The sequence below is a fragment of the Centroberyx affinis genome, unplaced genomic scaffold, assembly GCF_046629955.1.
Source record: "Centroberyx affinis isolate AG114_WGS23_722 - 3 ecotype Tasmania unplaced genomic scaffold, CSIRO-AGI_Caff_v1 ptg003375l_1, whole genome shotgun sequence".
Lineage (NCBI taxonomy): Eukaryota > Metazoa > Chordata > Actinopteri > Beryciformes > Berycidae > Centroberyx > Centroberyx affinis.
The window spans coordinates 30859-48783 of NW_027281364.1; the positions used below are offsets into that span (position 1 = coordinate 30859).

The window sequence follows — 17925 nt, forward strand, 5'->3', positions numbered from 1 at the left end:
TTACTGTTTGTTTTGAGATGTGGGATAAATTTTCCATAGACAAAATGTTCCATCCTCAAGTCCCTTAGGATTGAGGCTTTGGTATCATCATTAAATTCAATATCATTTAATGTATTTATTTCTATAAGCCCTTCATCACAGGTGCATCTCAAAGGACAGAGAATGAGCCTGCCTAGATCTGACTAATCAACAATCAATCACAGAACAAAATGATGCAATACAGTATTCAGCACAAGGCCAAACAAGCCATGAAATAGCGTGTCGGAGACGCGTAACACAGAAATACCATCGCACAAAGAAAGTGTAACTGAAACCCGCTCCTGCTATTCTTTTCATTCCCTTTAAACTCTGAAGGAAAAAAAAAAAAAAAGCGAACAATTGCTCAGCCCTAGATATCTCTCATGTTTTTCATTTGCTCTATTTTTGAAGTGACGCAACTCGACACAATGTGATTAGTTTCCTCATCTCTGGCCGGTGCCCCCAGACTGGAAGGTCACCCCTCCGCCTCGTCTCCGTTCCCCCCAACCCAACTCTCCCAGACGCCCCTGCCCGCGTCGTCCGGACAACAACGGCCACAGCCACAAGAATTTTTACTTCAAATACCCCCCCCCCCCCAACTCCCCCCCCCTGACCTGCTTTATAAATCTGTCTAAAGGCCTTTTTGGAGGAATGTATCAAATATACAAGAAAGGGGAAGTGATCTAAAATGAGAAGACATATACGAAGAAAAAAAAAAAAAAAAAAGTCCCCTTAGTTCGTTGGAAAGTTGGAAAAGTAAAGCGGTGACAAGTGATGCACTTCTGCTTTATTAAAAGGCACAGAGGCTGAAGAAAGAAAGAAAGATCTACAGAGTGGTGGGGTGGGGCAGCTGCAGGGAGAGAGGGAGAGAGAGAGGAGGGGGGGTTTCTCAGGCCCAATGGGGCTGCAGGAAAGCTAGACTAGGAGCTTGATCTCCCCGCCCAGCGTGTAAAAGAGTCTGGCTCTCGGTGACAGCTCAGACAATATGTGTGTGAGAGAGGAGGAGGAGGAGGACTAAAACCCCCTGAGTGCCGGATCCACAGAGTTTTCACATAGACTCCCTCAGTCATGGTGGACAAGGATCACTGAGAGCTGACCCTGTGGACGGACTTATTTCTCTCTGAAGACCTGTTGATTTCAAAAAGAAAAAAAAAAGAATGGAGGTGAGCGCTGCACCTGCTGTATTATGTAGCACTTGTGTGAATTGTTTTAGAATATTACTTTAAAAATCAGTTGACTTGTATGTTTTTAATGTCAAATTGTCAAATAATGTGATTTTTTTTTTTTTTTTAATTTTTACTGGTCCTATTCCGGGGTCTAATGCCGCTCATCCGAAGGAATTTCCCCCGTAGACCACCTGCTTGGATTTCACTTTTAACTTGCGGTGTCAGCTACCAACTATTTCTATACACAGCCCCCACCCACCTACCCACCCACCCTGACCCTGCACCCTGCACCCTGCACCCGTCTTCAGCTCCACTGCGGGGGTGTAACCTGATAGGGCTGCTCCTGAGAGAGAGAGAGAGAGAGAGAGAGCTGAGCTGAGAAACGGGGCTTTATGAGCCTCATTAACACGCAACTCCTTTAGAAGTTAGATTATCAAGGCAAGCTGCTCAGCAAACAGATAATTGGGGCTTAAAGGCGTAAAAGTTTAATTCCGAAAATGTTGCACTTTGCACGTGTGCGAGGCTGCGCTTGGCTTCACTTAAGCATTCATCAGAATCTGATCTGGCCCCGGCTCTTAATTAAACACCGCCAACACGTTTGTCTCCTTTCATTCTCCAGCCGTTCCATCTTACTTTGATTTGAGGTGTACTCAATTATAAAACCCACAGAATGGCTCGTACTCCCGCCGCGCCTCCCACTTCTTAACCACCTCCGAACGTTTAAACACACGTTGTCCCCCGGCTTGATCGCAAACACATGCAATGTTTGTTTCTGATGTCTTGTGCACATTTTGTTGGTATGCTGTGTCTTTCTATTTTTTTTTTTTTTTTTGCCCTGAGAGTGTGGGATCTGCTGAGCGAGCCTTTTGTGTCTGGAATTGTTCCCGTTCCCCGTCTGTGGAAAGCTCAGACGCTCAGTCCAGTCTCAGTATGTAACCTCAGCTGGACTCCTTCTGTCTCCTGCCTGACCTGATTGGCAAGAATTTGCGCGGAATTTTAGGTTCCACCACTCGAAGCGGGTGCACTTCCTCATTCAGATATCAGATCTCCTATCATTTCATTTACCTGAAATGAGCACAGTGAGAGAATCCACTGCTATCTCCGCACCTATATTAGGCCTATGTAGTTACACCAGTATGTACTGCAAACACCTCAGATTGGGGCCCTTCAGGCAGAATGTGTGAGAATTAGAGCTGCAACGATTAATCGATTAATCGATTAGTTGTCAACTATTAAATTCATCGCCAACTACTTTCATAATGCGATTAATCGGTTTGAGTCATTTTTGTAAGAAAAATAAGTCAAAATTCTCTGATTCCAGCTTCTTAAATGTGAATATTTTCTGGTTTCTTTACTCCTCTATGACAGTAAACTGAATATCTTTTTGGGTTGTGGACAAAACAAGACATTTGAGGACGTCATCTTGGGCTTTGGGAAACACTGATCCACATTTTTCACCATTTTCTGACATTTTATAGACCAAACAACTAATTGATTAATCGAGAAAATAATCGACAGGTTAATCGACAATGAAAATAATCGTTAGTTGCAGCCCTAGTGAGTATTTGGTTGGGAGTCACTGGGTTGAAAATGTTTGGAATGACCCTAACTACAAGAAAAGCTTCATCTTGCAGTAAGCTGTTCCCAGGTCCTGATATGTCAGTAGTGCACAGTGCAGGGATGGGAACAGCATGTATCATCCTGACATTTTCCCATACCAAGGCACTATGGGAGTGAGCTCATCCTTTTCACCCCGTCTTCAGACGACTCAGCAGTGGCCAGTTTGGTCGATGATGACAACAACGCAACTGCGAGCAATCTCACTTCCGTTCCGTAAGGTGATTTTGCGCTGGAAAGTTTTTTTTTAGTTTGTCACGGACTATTTTAGAATACTGTTGTGGGCTGTTTTTATCATCTGAGAGCAGGAGTCGTCAGACAGTCATGAGCGCTCACACGACATGAGGTTTGCATGGATGGAGAAGTGGAAGCATCCTCTACGCATCCCACTCAAAGAAGTTGAAATAATCATGTTTTTTTGGGGGGGAGTTTTTGTCCATTTTGGCCCAAACTGCCATCTGTCTTTTTATTGATCTGTCCTCCTGTCACTGTCCATGTGCAGGACGGCTGTGGATTATGAATCTACCGCAAAAGTGAGAGGCCTCATCTCTCCCTCCTGTGACCCAGAAGTTTTCGAGGATATATTCCGATTGGGCAATAGGTTCCTGCACAAACCCCTTTGCATTCTGTGAAAAAAATAACCAAATTCATTAATCAGTGAGGCTCTGATCTGCAGGGGTTGACTTAGATTCCTGGTACCCATAAACTGGCCGTTCCTGAAGTGACAAGGCATGCAACCATTACTCTGAATGTCTTGAAAACTTGGGGAAAAAAAACAAAAAAAACAAGTGGGCGGTTGTATGATAGTGTGGAAAACATGGTTTAAATTGCTGTTATAAATATTAGCTTTTTAAATTAATTCATTTAAATTTGTGATTTAGGCCAGTCATTCTCAACCTTTTTCATATCAAGGACCCTAATTCAGTCCACATTAGAGCCACGGACCCCCATTTGATGAGATTTTATCTCTTGGACCCAAATCTGAGAATATTTTTATTGTTAGATATAATTTTGTTCAGAATTCCATGACTATCTGTATTGTAGATAGATATCAGTTAAACTATGATCAAAACAGTCATTCTCTAATTGTCTTCACTTCTTGTATATGAAATAATGGTGAAGTTTAACACTTCATCAGTTTGCTGTGGACCCCAGGAACCCCCTCAAGGACCCCTGGTGGTCCCCGGACCCCACGCTGAGAACCACTGATTTAGGCTACACTAAAAGTACAACCTTTAAACATCAATATATCATTGGCAAATTTAAATGTGATATTGGTATAATTACTGTGATTCCCCATAAACCCCATTGCTTCCTCATGCAAATAGGATGTTGCTACTTGCTCCATTTGTGCTTGAAAAACAGCTCCTTCTGCCTGTTTTTGTGCCATAAAGCAGTATCCCTTTGTGCCGTAAAGCAATCCAGCAGATTTCCCACCAAATCTGACCCGGTGGCTCACAGTGTAGAGGCTGACGGGCTTCTCGGTGATCTCTGTGCTCAACACGTTTTGTTTGACACCACTACTGTAGGAGGACTAAGCAGGAAGATGACCACATAGCATGACCACTGTGACAAAAAGCAGAAGATGAGGCTCAGGAAGTGAGTGTATAAATAAAACCAGAGGGTGAGCAGAAGATAAGTTCCTGCAGCGGAGTGCAAAGCCTGCAAACCAGCCTGCCTGCTGTTATCTGCTGCTGCTCAGCCTCTATGTTTTGTGAGCTACTTACGCCTCCAAGCAACAGCAACTATACTCTAAGTGCTTGAAACAATTCAATATGCAGTGCATCTTGCAGTGTGTCACTTCTGGTCATTTTGGTTGTCGAATTGGTGAATAACATGCATGTTTAAAGTTGCACTTAAATGAAAAATGACTTTTTCACCTTTCTTTAGTTCGTTCTATCATAAACCTATACACCAATTTATGCACCAAAAAATGACCAAAAAATGATGTTTGTATTGTTACATTAAAATCTCATTACCTTTACTTCCTAGAAAATGCAAAATCTTTAGCGGTGACGTCATCGTTTACCAGGAAGTGACATAAAATTCCAACCAATAAAACCATCACAGATTTTTGAACAATCCCGCTCCTCTGCCCCTCCCGTCAAATAAAACTGCCGTTCTCTTCCCAACTGATCTCCTATTGGTTTCTATTGGTTTACACTTTTTGATTGGTCCCTCTCCGCGTTATGTCCCGCCCCAACATCCTATTCTTGCAGGAAATACATGATATTAAGGAAGCAAGATGCTCTCATAATACAGTATCACTGTGACTTCGCTGTATATTATGGGGTGATTTTCCGTTTTGTTGTTCTCATGACAAGCACCTTTTCATTAGAAGAAGTCCTCCAGCTAATTCCATGAATATTCAGTTTCACGTCAATGATCAAGTATTGAGTCATCAGAATTGGGACTTCAGTTATTGCAACATGAACAGTAGTAGTATAAGTGACGTGCAAAGTAAACCGTGAGATTTTGCAGACTTGATTGACAATGTCACCCGAGGCACCGAACAGCACAAAGAGAATCTATCGGAAATGAGATCAGTTTACTCATCTTTAACCAGCTTTCTGCCGAACACATTCAATCTCGGAACATATGAAGTCTTATTTACTATTTTTCTTTTCAGTCTCATGTTATTGTAACGAGCTTAGTTGTCGAGTGGAGGGGGGAATGTTGGTCGTCTACGAAGGGTCCTTGGACGTTTTGTCAGTCGTCTGTGTTTGTGTATGAAATTTGACATAGTTCTCACCAGTTCCCATACAGGAAATACCAGGGCAGCTGCAGTGAGTCAATGTCACGGCCACGGAGCCTGAGTTCGTCTCCACAGCCTCCTCTTGTATTTGTTTGGGCTGGAGAGAGGGTCGACCAAAGTGAATTTCCATGGAAAACGTCGATCGATAATCTCATCTCCGTGCTGGTCCAGATACTTGGGAAAGCGAATCTTTCTCGATCTCTCTCCTTCTGTCTCTCCGTCTCTGTCTCTCTTCCTCTACCCCCCCCCCATGTTGTATCTAAGTTACTGTGGGAAAGTCTGATATGTCTTATTTACAAGGCTAACATCCTGTCCAAATTCAAGCAGAGAGATCAGCTCAGCTATGTGCTTTGACTCATCTCGAACACCCTCCTCCCTCCACTGTGTCTGGGAAAATTGGGATTTTTCGACGTCAGTGGATTTTTTTTAGTTGAGTCTGACAGATTTGTGTACCACCATGGGTGTTGTGCCGCTCCTGGCATGTGTCTGAACGCATAATGGATGAGGCGCTGACCTGACCCGGGGGTCGTGCCCAGGCCGTCAAGGGAGCGAAAGGTCAAAGTGAACCGAGAGGGAAGAGTTCCCACACTGGTTCACCACTTCCTGGAGCGGGTTAGAGTTGGGCATACTTAGTATAGTGAATCAGGAGTGTGTCTATTCTCAGATGAGATACTTTCATTAAAGTGGAAAACGTATGCAATCACCGTACAGCATCACCGTCTTGGGTATTTTTGGTCTTTCTGAATGGCTGAATCACATTGAAAGTCGTAAAATACCTGATAAATACATACCATTGAACAGTTACTTCAAAAACATATTATATAATATGTTAACGTTCACCCATAATGATTAATTTAGATACAAATACACTATAAAAAAAATCACCATTCATACCTCTAGTAATGTGTCACAATAGCTACTGTTCAAGAACTGGATTTGTTGGCAGAAAAATAACAATTACCACCGCTTTATGAAAGCAATAAGCCACTCAAAGTGTTATTTTGCATTAATTTTTTAGAACATCCAAGAAGCGACGTTAGGCCTGACACAGCTTATCGCTCCAACAGAAGATCAATACATGGACTTTTAAAGCCATTTTTTTTCCAGTGCTGCGTTTGATCATGACCATGTTAATTTGTGAACAGGATGGAGGCGAGAGAGAGACGGGGAGGGAGAGAGCGAAAGGGGAGAGACAGCTGTGCAGTTAAAGTGCTGAAGCCAGCTGTCAAGGGTGGCTGATCTGCACAAGCAGGCGTGTGCAGGAATCCAAAAAGACCCACAGCTGAATCCTGACTTTGTTACTGTACTCGGGTTCATATACACAGAGACGGAGCCACCGAGTAAACACAAACGCCGCGGCCCCCGGCTGTGGCGTGGGCTTCCGCTCCTCAAAAGTGACCTAAATTTCTGGAAACGCGGCGCATTATTTTTTACAGTTTCACATGACGAGTTGTGGTTCGAAAAACGGCACACGCAAAGTGAACTGGCATTCATAACCGGGTCACACCATAGGCTGGGCATCAAGTGGCATTCGTGACCGCGATACTGAACCTCAACGCCACAGTACGATCTCGTAACCCAAATTTCTGGAGCAATGCCGAAATGTGGCTATGATCATACTCTTATCGGGACCTGAATGGACCAATGCAGTATGAGTGCAATAGTGTTTATAGTGATCATTAAACCAAACATTTAGTAACCAAACATTTGGGAATCTCATCTCAGGATACAGTCTGCGGATGATGTTACAGGGAGAAAGCAGAGCAGCGTAAATCTTGACGGGCGCTAAGGTTGCCGGCTGTCATCTGACCCTATGTATTGCGCTTGCATGTCTGCAGCATGACCCAGAGGATTATAAAGGTAGTTTGCTGAGGCTTGGTGTGTGTGTGTGTGTGTGTGTGTGTGTGTGTGTTGGGTGTGTTGGGGGGGGGGGTAGCTGTGGTCTGCTGTGGTCAGTGTGCATGGCCTGTGCTCCAGAGGGCTGGCAGGCCCGCACCCCCCCCCACCCCCCCCCAACAGGTGCCGAGCGTGTTGGGCTCTGATGGTGAATGGGCTCTTTGTTACGGAGGATTCACCCGCAAGAAAGAGGGCAGCTCCATGTACGGCCGGTGCCAGCCCCCCCACCCCACACACACACACACACACACACACACGCACGCACTTATCAGCTGAGGATGGGTGTGTGATGGTGTGTATGTTTTGTCGAGGGCGCTGACTTGTCTGTAGCATCTCTCCCAGTTTCTGGCCTTCAGCTCAATGCGTAACAAGCGGCCTTGTGTTTTTTTTTTTACTGACACTTTATCAGAACGGACAGAAACAAAATGACTAATGTACATCAACAGGATGCACACAGGCCATCTGGATCCCAACCGGAGCGCAGTTAAACATGCTGTTCGAAAAAATCTTGTTAGATAATTCATTCTTCACCATTTTACAGTCTGAATGGTAGACAGCAGAGAGTGTCAGACATGTAAAAGTCAACAAAAAGTAACAACAAAATAGATTTTTTCTAAACATACATGGTTTGGATGGGCATTTATGAGCCAATTTGACAAAGTGAGTGTTTAGCGTGTTTTTTTGTTTTTTTTTGTCAGCTTAACCCCATTTCTCTGTGCATCTACACAGCAAGTCAAAACCACATACCATGACTGTAAGGCTTTAAATTAAGTTCTGGCCAATGGTTGTGGGCTGTAGGCAGGTTTCGTTATTCACAGCTTGTTTCTCATAATGACAGCCTATGTCACAGGAGCCACCACACCAAAGAGTTTCTCATTAGGCCTACAGCGAGGTTTGGGTTTTGAAATGATGATAAAATTCACACATCACTGTTTGTGGTCACGTAGTCTGGTATGTTCACATGCTCGCAGTCTTACGGCTGAAAGATTTCTCAAGCCTAGAGGAGAGTGCAACAGTGTGTGGGCAGGCATAACTGGTGACAGTGAAGAATGTCCCAACACATGGCAAAGGCTTTACAGAGATGTATGCAATGGGTACACACTCACAGTCTAACATATGCATGTGTAATAGGAAGACATGAGTGTTCTTGAATTCCAGTTCTCCATTTGTCATGATCACAGCTTTAATTCAGTTTGATCTGTTTGAAATGCATTTTTCTATAAATGTGACTGAAAATATGTTGAGTGAAACAAGGTTTTATTTGCACAATACAACATATTTTTGGAACAGTGAGAAAGGATGCTCACTGGTCTGCAAGAGGAAGCTTTTAAGAAGCTAGTTTCCATTTATTCCTCTGTAGGAAGCACCAACAGGAAGTGAAAATACAGGACATAGAAAGCAACCATTCTAACAAAACACCTGTACTTAGTTTTTGTATTCACTATTGATCTAATGATGAGACTAAGAATGACTTGGCACACCTGTGCACATTACCATTCTTTGTGGGACTTTATGTATGTTTTCACTGTGAAACTGACGTCAACACGATTGTGAAACCTGTTGTAGCAATGCTTCGCAAGAAGTGGAAATGTCTACAGCTGCACAGTGACGCATTGCCATATTAAAAAATGTAGAAACTGAACAGATAATCAATACCTGTGAAAATTCTTGGAGGTTGTCTGGGTGTCGGGTATTGTCCTTTTGTCATGTAAAATGTGCTGCATAGTACCTGCCTATATTTTCATCTCCTGATCTTTTCTTCCATGTACTCTGTTCTTTATTTTAGAACAAACTTGCCAAAGCTCTGTACGACAATACTGCGGAGTGTCCAGATGAGTTGGCCTTCAGAAAAGGGGACATCGTCACGGTGATGGATCAGAATGTGGCCGGCACCAGTGGATGGTGGATGTGCTCTCTGTACGGACGGCAAGGATTGGCCCCTGCAAATCGACTGCAGCTCTTACCCCAGCCTGGAACGACTGCAGGTTCCCTGAATCATGGCACTGAAAAGTCCAAATTAGTTGACGGTCAAAGTGATGACAGTCCTCAAAATATCTACCAGATCCCCAGTGTACCCAGACCCTCCACCAGCCCTGCTTATGAACGCATGGACATGATCTATAAGGTCCCATCCACTCCTTTGTCAGCTTCCAAAAGTCCCATCCCGTCAGCACTTAAGCCCAGCACAGAAGGACCAGAGGGAAACAAGGTACAATTTGTTTTGTCTACATTCAGAATTAGGCAGCAGGTAGCAGGGTTGCAACAAGTAGGATTCTGTGTTTATTGCAGAAATGAACAAAAACACATGGCTAAATGCAGATGTTAGCCTGTCTGTTGCACCCGGGTCAAGGTTGGTCCTCTTCCTTGGGAAGTGTTAACTCTTATGATTAGAGAGGTAGACTGTCGCTGAAACGCAACGTTCTGAAACCCCTGCTGGCAAAAGCGCTTACAGATGGGGACCAGGGGCCTCTCCATGGGGACAGGCATGCAGCACTGGGTCTTTATGGGCCTGTAAAAGACAAGCAGAGACAGACTTCAGACACTTTTAACTGCAAACAGCAGCTCATGCCGCCAGGGACCCCAGAAAGATAGAGGTGTCTGTACGGGTGCCTGTGCGGCAGAGGGCGGGGACAAGTCTACGCACATGTTCACCATTTCCTCTCCTGCTCCAGGGGAGTCCTGTTCCCCTCTGCAGTAGCCATCTAATATTCAATGAGCAGCATGGTTTCCATTATAGAGCTGGGTTAATTGGCAAAATGCATGCATAATGGGGTTCTCTGGCACTCTCAAGGGGCTTCAGAGAAAATACTATCCCCATAAAGGCGTTGATACATAAGGTCAGTGAGGTAGATATGTCTATGATCAAAGCGGTGCAAATGTTTCCAGTCAACCCCTATATTACTGCCTGTCTGTTGTTTGCAGCCTTCAGTCTTCAATATGCTATCCAGTCCAAACGGGGAGGTTTACGATGTCCCGCACCGAGCAAGGCGATCCTCCCTTTTCACTGTGAGTCTTTGCAAATATACACTGCAACCTGTGCATCAATAGAAGCAATTATTTGGTGGGTATTGGTGATCAATGTCCAAGATGTCTTTACCTATCCTGATGTCTTTATTGTTTTTTTTTAATCTTTTGATGACAGCCATCAACAACTCCAAGAAAGCTGAGCCGAAAAGTCTCACTGATCCCTATTTCTGAGCTGGAGAGGAGATTAGACCCTCAGGACAGCTTGGGGTGTAGCAGTCCAGGTTACTCTTATGTAAGTTTCAGACATTTGGACATTAGTGAACTAAGGCACTTACCATGTACTCACTTTGGTATGCTTGATATATTTGTTCATCATTTTGTTACTCCGCACAGGTGTATGCAGTCCCACCAACTCTGTCTCAGGACCCTAGTTATGACATTCCTGTTCCCTCGGCCACAGAAGCCCAACAGAAAATGGTCGGTGGATACAGCACCCTCCCCAATCCCCGCAAGCCAGAGTGGATCTATGATGTGCCAGTGTCTCCTGAGAAGCCAGGTCCAGCCACAGGCTCCTATGACACCATGCCCTCCAAAGCTGTCTGTAGGCAGCTCTATGATACTCTTCCGACACGTGCTTGGCCCATGCAGAGCTGCAGTCCAACCCGTTCGCTTTATGATATCCCAAAACCCAGTTCATCTGCGCTGTCACTAGACATCCCTAGTCCACCCAAAGTGCTGCCAAGGGCCCCTATTTATGACAAACCACCCACACAAAGGCTTTCAGAGGAGTTGGTGTATGCCGTCCCACCCCAGGAGCATCTCTCCACTCGAGGCCTCGCTGATCCCCGTAGCGATCATATACCTCTGGAGTGCAGGGGGGACTCCGGCAGTGCTTATGAACACACTAGAGTGCGTCTGCAACGGATTCGGAAGGTCCTGGCGCCCGCTTCTCTCTGTGACCGGCCAGGGAGTGGGGACTCGCTGCTGCAGGAGGATGACGAGAGAGGCAGAGCCCCGCATCTCTCTGCAGCGGACAGTCAGAGGATCAGCACCGCTTCCAGCTCCTCCACCAGCTCCTGTGACTCTCTGGCTCTGAGCTCGTCTTCTCCCGAGCCTCTGCGGGAAGTGACGCTCAGCCAGGACGAGGCCAGCCGCAGGCTGCTGGAGCTCCAGGAGGCTGTTTGCAGGGCGGTGCCCCGTCTCATGGAGTTCGTCAGCAGCCGCTGGAGGAGCAAAGAACATCTGGAGAAACACCTGGAGGAGATCAAGGAAGCAGCAGAGGGCATTGCGTGCTCCGTGACATGCTTCCTAAACTTTGCCCTGGACGTTAAGGGCAATGCCCGCCGTTTGACCGATGCCAACCTGCAGACCAGGCTCCACAAGCAACTGTCCATTGTGGAAGACTCAGGCGTAATCCTACAGCAAACGGTGAGCGCTCTGAACGTGGCTGGCTGGCCCCTGAACACTCTGTCCCAGGACCCGGGACAGGTCCAGACACCCGACCAACTGGAGCGCTTTGTTATGGTGGCCCGTACCGTGCCGGAGGACGTGAAGCGCCTGGTGTCCATCCTCAATGCCAACGGCAAGCTTCTGTTCAGACCTCCTCAGAAAGAGCCAGAGCTTCCTAACACCACGGGTCAGCCAGAAATGAAGAAAAGTCCAGACGGGAGTGAGCAAGGAGGGGACTTAGCAGAGGATGACAATGACTATGTACAGCTACAGGTGAAAGCTTTTTTTAATCTCCTGTGTCTTACTCATCACCGACAATAAATCTAAATGAATCTAACGAGTCTAAATAAGGAAAGCCGAAGCACACTTAGTAATGTGATGATTTTGCTTGTGACTTCCTCAGACTAAGAATGATTTTGAAAAGCAGCAAGAGGAAGTGCAGAGGGAACCAAAAGAAAATATCACACCAGCCTCTAAAAAGCCTCAGGTGAGTACTATGTGATTTATTTTTCTAGCTTGAAGAGCATGACGAAAACAGAAAATAAAACTGTTGCCTCATAAAATAAGATCTTTATACCTCCCCCTGCAATTTGGCTATCCAGGACACTAGCCTTTCTTTGTAATTAGAAACAGACAGAGACAGACATAGTAATGAAACATAGTAATGCTCTTGGGGAACACTATACATAGTCATCTTCACCCTCTTTCTCTGCTATACAGGGCGATGAGAGACGTCATTCCTCTGAGCCCAGCGTTGGTACAGAAGAACCTCGTAAGTCCTCCCTGTCGGAGCACTGCCGCCTTTACTTCGGTGCTCTCCAGAAGGCCATCGGGGGGTTCGTGAGCAGCCTGCAGGACGGCCAGCCCCCGGAGAAGTTCATCTCGCACAGTAAGCTGGTGATCATGGTGGGACAGAGACTGGTGGACACCCTGTGCAGGGAGGCCCACAGTGGAGGGTCCAGCCAGAGCCTGCTGTGTAAAAGCAACCACCTGTGTGCCCTCCTGAAGCAGCTGGCTGTGGCCACCAAGAAGGCGGCACTGCACTACCCGGATAAGCAAGCTCTGCATGAGGTGCAGGACTTTGCAATGGAACTGGCCCAAAGAGCACAGCACTTTCGATTGTCGCTCGACCTCTGAGAGCATACAGATCAGAAACTGCATATTGATTTCTTGGTTTGAGTGACAACAGACACTGCTGTAGTCATCAGTCATTTAGCTATCCGTTTTCCTGTTTAGGCATTTCATATTAAACTACTGTTGGACTTCATTTCATACCTTCACTAGCCACAAAGGAATCTCTTATGGTGTATGCTATTTGTTATCATTTAAATGCATTTGCTGGTTAAAATGTACATCATGTTACAAGAACCTTTCAAAGCCAGAGGGGCAAGCAGAACAATTAAAATATGGAGTTTTGTTTATAATTAATTCTAGGAATAGGCTACCTTACATTGTCGACCAGAGTCTAACACAGTGGGCTAAATTGCACATTTAGGAAGGCATCAGTTCAAGCCAATTTTAAAACACAATGTAGCCTAAGTATAAAATATAATTTGTTTTATATAGTTTAGACCTATTTTATATTGTCTGAATATTGTTTGTTATTTGGGTATTTTAATGTATTCTATTGCTGTATACTGTAAAATGTATACCCTCCTGGCTAATAGTTTGATATTATAGTCTACCTTTTGTGAATATCTGTAAATAACCTAAAAAATGTGTTATGCATTCCGAAGCTTTTCTTTAAAGATGACTAAATACAATACATGTCATACATTTTTATTGATATTAAGATTAAAAACTTTTGAAACAACTGTACACTTCATTGTTTTATTAATTTGGGGCATGAGGTAATATCTGAAGTATAATATAATATCTTAAGTAATATCTGTAGTAACTATTGTGTGAATCCAAACCCTCCATGAGACAAGAAAGCACAACAGCAGCGACCTCTAAAGGGAGGCTCCTTCTCTAGCGCCTCTTGGAGGAAAACTATGCAGAATAATGTAACAATGATAACACTGTAATGCAATACTTCATTGATCCCTGTATGGAAATTGTATTTTGGCTTCCCAGAGGTCAGGGTCAACTTTCCAACACTGAACTTAAATCTGGGTCTAGTTGAAGAACAATCTCTTTAATCACTCGACCACCTTGCCGCCTAAAATATTGTAAAAACCAAAGTGTTCAAACTATAAATGGCATCTTAATTAGTGAATGACAGCCGCACACACACACACACACAAACACACACACCTGAGAGTCCATCAGGCCAGGACTGGGCTCTGTCCCTGAGCTACTCCGCACGACTTTAAAGTACAGTCATGGTAAGTTTGACACTTTTAAAGGCAACTCTGTGCTGACTGTATGCTGCCATCTAGCAGTACTGAAATGACATGACTTCATCCACTACTCTTGCAGAAAATCCAAAATTAGAATGTTCTGGACCAATGCAAAATAATATTAACTGAATGTAAAATCAACAATAACATAATAATAATACAGGATTATTATTATCTGGATTATTATGTTATGGCAGCCTGTGATTGACAGAGCTAATCACATGACAGTACATGACAGTGAGGTAAGCGCTTCATGGTGTAATACTGTAATAAGAAGACGGTCTAGGGATAAGAGTGAGCATTGATTCAAACAAAGATTATACTTGACTGACTGGGGCCATTGACAAAATTCCATAATAATGATAAGCATCCTACAAAGACTTTGAAGCTAAATGTTGAATGACAACTATTGGTTGAAGAATCAGTGATATTTGGAGCAAGATATCTGAAAAACATCGCTTTTTGCACTGCACAGAGAAAGTGATAAAAAAATGCACTGATTAAAATATGATTAAAAATACATACCATAAGTGTGTGTGTGTGTGTGTGTGTGTGTGTGTGTGTGTGCACATCTGTTGTAGAAGAAAAGGACAAAAGGCAGGAGGGAGGGAAAAAAAGTGCATGTTAAGTTACAGAGGCAAATCAGTTTGGTTGAGCAGTCAGGAACTGAGTTTCTGTTTCTAACAGTTGAGAGATGTACAGCAGATTCGTCAACAATGTGAATATCACTTCTCCACAGTACAGACCCTCCATAAGCTTTATATGTCACTGGACCACAACTGACATCGAGTACCTGATATGAACACACACACACACACCACATTACCATTAGCCTTGATTAATGGAGCAATTAACTATTAATATCATAACTTTGCTGGACACATCTTTTCCTTTTCTTTCTATTATAGGAACACTTATTTCACACAAACACACTATAAATAGAAGGTAATTTCATGGTCATTTTGAAAATTAACTGATTTAAAAACAGTGTGTGTGTGTGTGTGTGTGTTTCTTGAGTCTAACTCAAAATGATTAAATAAAAGTAACACAAGTAAACATATTTCACATTGGTTTGTGTTTATTTAACAAACAATTGTGCTTCATATACACAGGTACGCTTCTTGACTGTTACATAATTGCACCAACAGCTTCTGTGAGCACAGTGCTCATCAATTAAAGTACTACATGTCAAGCCTAACCCAGCTCTGTAAACAGGAGAAATTCTAAATGAATAATAATTATTATGAATAATTATTAATAATGAGAATAATGACAATAATAATAATACTAATAATAAATTAAAAATCGTAACTACAGAATTGCAAAAAAACATTCTCCTTAATGCTGACCATTGCCAAAACATACAGCTTTCAAAAGCTAAAAACATCCACGTACACTCAACAATAGTGGCTTAAGCCATAAACAGTAGTATCACAGCTTGCAAGGAATACTGCTGACAACAGAATATAGCCTCTAGCGACAATGTCAAGGCTCAAGCCATTACAGCAGCTGGAACTGTGAAATAATACTCACCAAATCAAAATGTCAGCGTATTGCTTAAATGTGAACTACATATTTTTTTATAGGCCCTGCCTGAAATATCTGACAGTATTTTCACAATGGAATATAATATCTGAAAAATCAGAAAACCAAGTTAATAGGACTCAAGTACAGTGAATCCACTGGCAAATTGGTTTATTTGCACAATGTCTATCACAGAAAAAAATTGCAGGTCTTGCAAACATTTCTAAAGATTAACCATAAATAAACCACCACAAAAATAGGGCTTCAGCAAAAAATCAATTTCTTAGGTTAGTCATTTGAGCAAGCACTCACTCAAACAGTTTGTTCTTCAGGGCTTGTATCCTACTTTTGGTGACAGCTTTTGTCCATCCAAATTCATCAGAATTTTCTGAAGGACTTCAAATGTACATTTCAGGTCTTGTGGGTAGCTGAGGTCGAGTGCATATGTGAGTCCAAACAACATGGCACATGCAAGTGCCACATTTCCCAATCCGCTGATGACCTCCGCACCTTCAATTAAGATGCCGATGTCCTCAGGCTCATCCTCCACCTCCACGCCCTCCTTTCGAATCACATAGACCCCCATCATGGTTTGCTTCATAGCCCTCTGGGCCTCTCTGGGTCATTCATGCCCTGGGAGTGTAACGTTTTCAAAAAAATATGTCCATTTGCATTCCTCTCTCAAACAAAAGGTGTCAGTGCAAACCACATATATTCTTGGATCTATAATGGGAAAATAAAGGCAGATCCTTAAAAACACATGCCAATCCCATTCAATAATATCTGTATATATCTATAATTGTCTGTGGGTTTTGTATAGAAAGTGGTGATAATAGTTTCCCATTTTCAAAACAAGTCTGTGTGTCTAGAAAGGGAATCTCCTCAGGATCAGTTGTTCTTTAACTTGATGGTAGAAATGACACCATTGAGATTTGATTCAAACTCCTTCAATAGTTAAAATGTAATCTACACATCTCTTAGAAATGAACAAATTATTAGAGACGGGATTGTTATGCCATATGTACTTATGTTCCAAATATCCCATAACAGTACCTGCACAGTCTGGACTAAAGGCAGAGCCCATGGGTGCCCCCTGCTGCTGAAGATAGATCTGGTCCTGAAACAAAAGATAGTTCTTGTGAAGAATGATGTCCACCAGAAAGTCTCATCTCTATGGTCCAAGAAAATTCAGTCCATTTGCTGCAAGGGACATACAAAAATGAAGCAAAGCTAACCAAGAAGTGCAGAAAAACAAAACATAAAAAGCAGCCTACAGTAAAACACACGGTCCGGAGACCTAGTTCACAACAGGTGGTCTAACCTATCATTAGGGGTGGACCCCTAATAATGACTGGCTGGATTTTTTGGGGTACCTGAATAAGCTGGGCAAAGTCACTGACATGCTACTCCAGACAGGATGAAATTCATGGATGTGCTTAGATAATAAAAACAGACGAGGCCTATGAGGGCTTTTTTACTGTAAAGTACTTACTTTTACTGTGTTGCACTACTCTTATGTCTAAAAATAAAACTTTTACATGCTCAAGCGAAAGTTGGTACATGAGATAGTACTTTGTTTTATCCAAGTAGAAGTAATAAAAAAAAGCCACTGAATTACAGCAACCACATAGTTGGATTGGTAACTTTCTATGCCTGGCATGGAGGCGCTTTTGATTGGCCAACTGAGTTGCCCACCTGAAAAATGACAGTTATGCCTCTAGGTAGCCGACCTGAAATTGACTTTAAAATATCAAGCAACAAGAGACAGAGAAAACCTGACAATAGGTTGCCTTTAATACATGAAACTCTAGAAACACTTTGACCCCGCTGCGAATCAGGAACCAAATCGAGCAAACCCAAAGACGCTATACTTGTCAAGATAGATTACAACCTATTCCAGTCTATGGAATCCCTTGTCCGCTGGGCCAGAACGTCATACATCTGCCTAGACCCTGTTAACGAATAGCCAGTTAGCAGGATACCTAACTACTGTATACAGCAGCTAATCTATATAAGAAACTTAAACATGACACTGTTTGGCTAAATCAGACTGGAGTGAATGTAGACACCCTCATTAGCTATGTTCCCTCAAGTGAACTTTGAATGTAGCCTACTTTAAATGTGTTTGCATCAGTTGAATTGAAGCAAGTAAACAGGCTGCCTGAATGTAGAACATAGCTACAGTATGTCA

General features: G+C 43.3%; 1 protein-coding gene across 1 annotated transcript; it reads left to right on the forward strand.

The window, feature by feature from the left end:
- The first annotated feature begins 1019 nt into the window (after positions 1 to 1019).
- cass4 (Cas scaffold protein family member 4) lies at positions 1020 to 13612 on the forward strand. Its single transcript, XM_071538942.1, has 7 exons — positions 1020 to 1181; positions 9239 to 9661; positions 10375 to 10458; positions 10595 to 10711; positions 10813 to 12141; positions 12272 to 12355; positions 12589 to 13612. Exons 1-7 carry the CDS (start codon positions 1176 to 1178, stop codon positions 13003 to 13005), a joined length of 2460 nt encoding a protein of 819 aa, XP_071395043.1. The 5' UTR covers positions 1020 to 1175; the 3' UTR covers positions 13006 to 13612.
- The last annotated feature ends 4313 nt before the right edge of the window (positions 13613 to 17925 follow it).

Bases quoted from the DNA above. Each gene is read 5' to 3' on its own strand.
- cass4 (XM_071538942.1), top strand. The intron at 10,712-10,812 runs GTAAGTTTCAGA...TACTCCGCACAG, and splicing joins GCAGTCCAGGTTACTCTTAT to GTGTATGCAGTCCCACCAAC. The intron at 12,356-12,588 runs GTGAGTACTATG...TCTGCTATACAG, and splicing joins CAGCCTCTAAAAAGCCTCAG to GGCGATGAGAGACGTCATTC.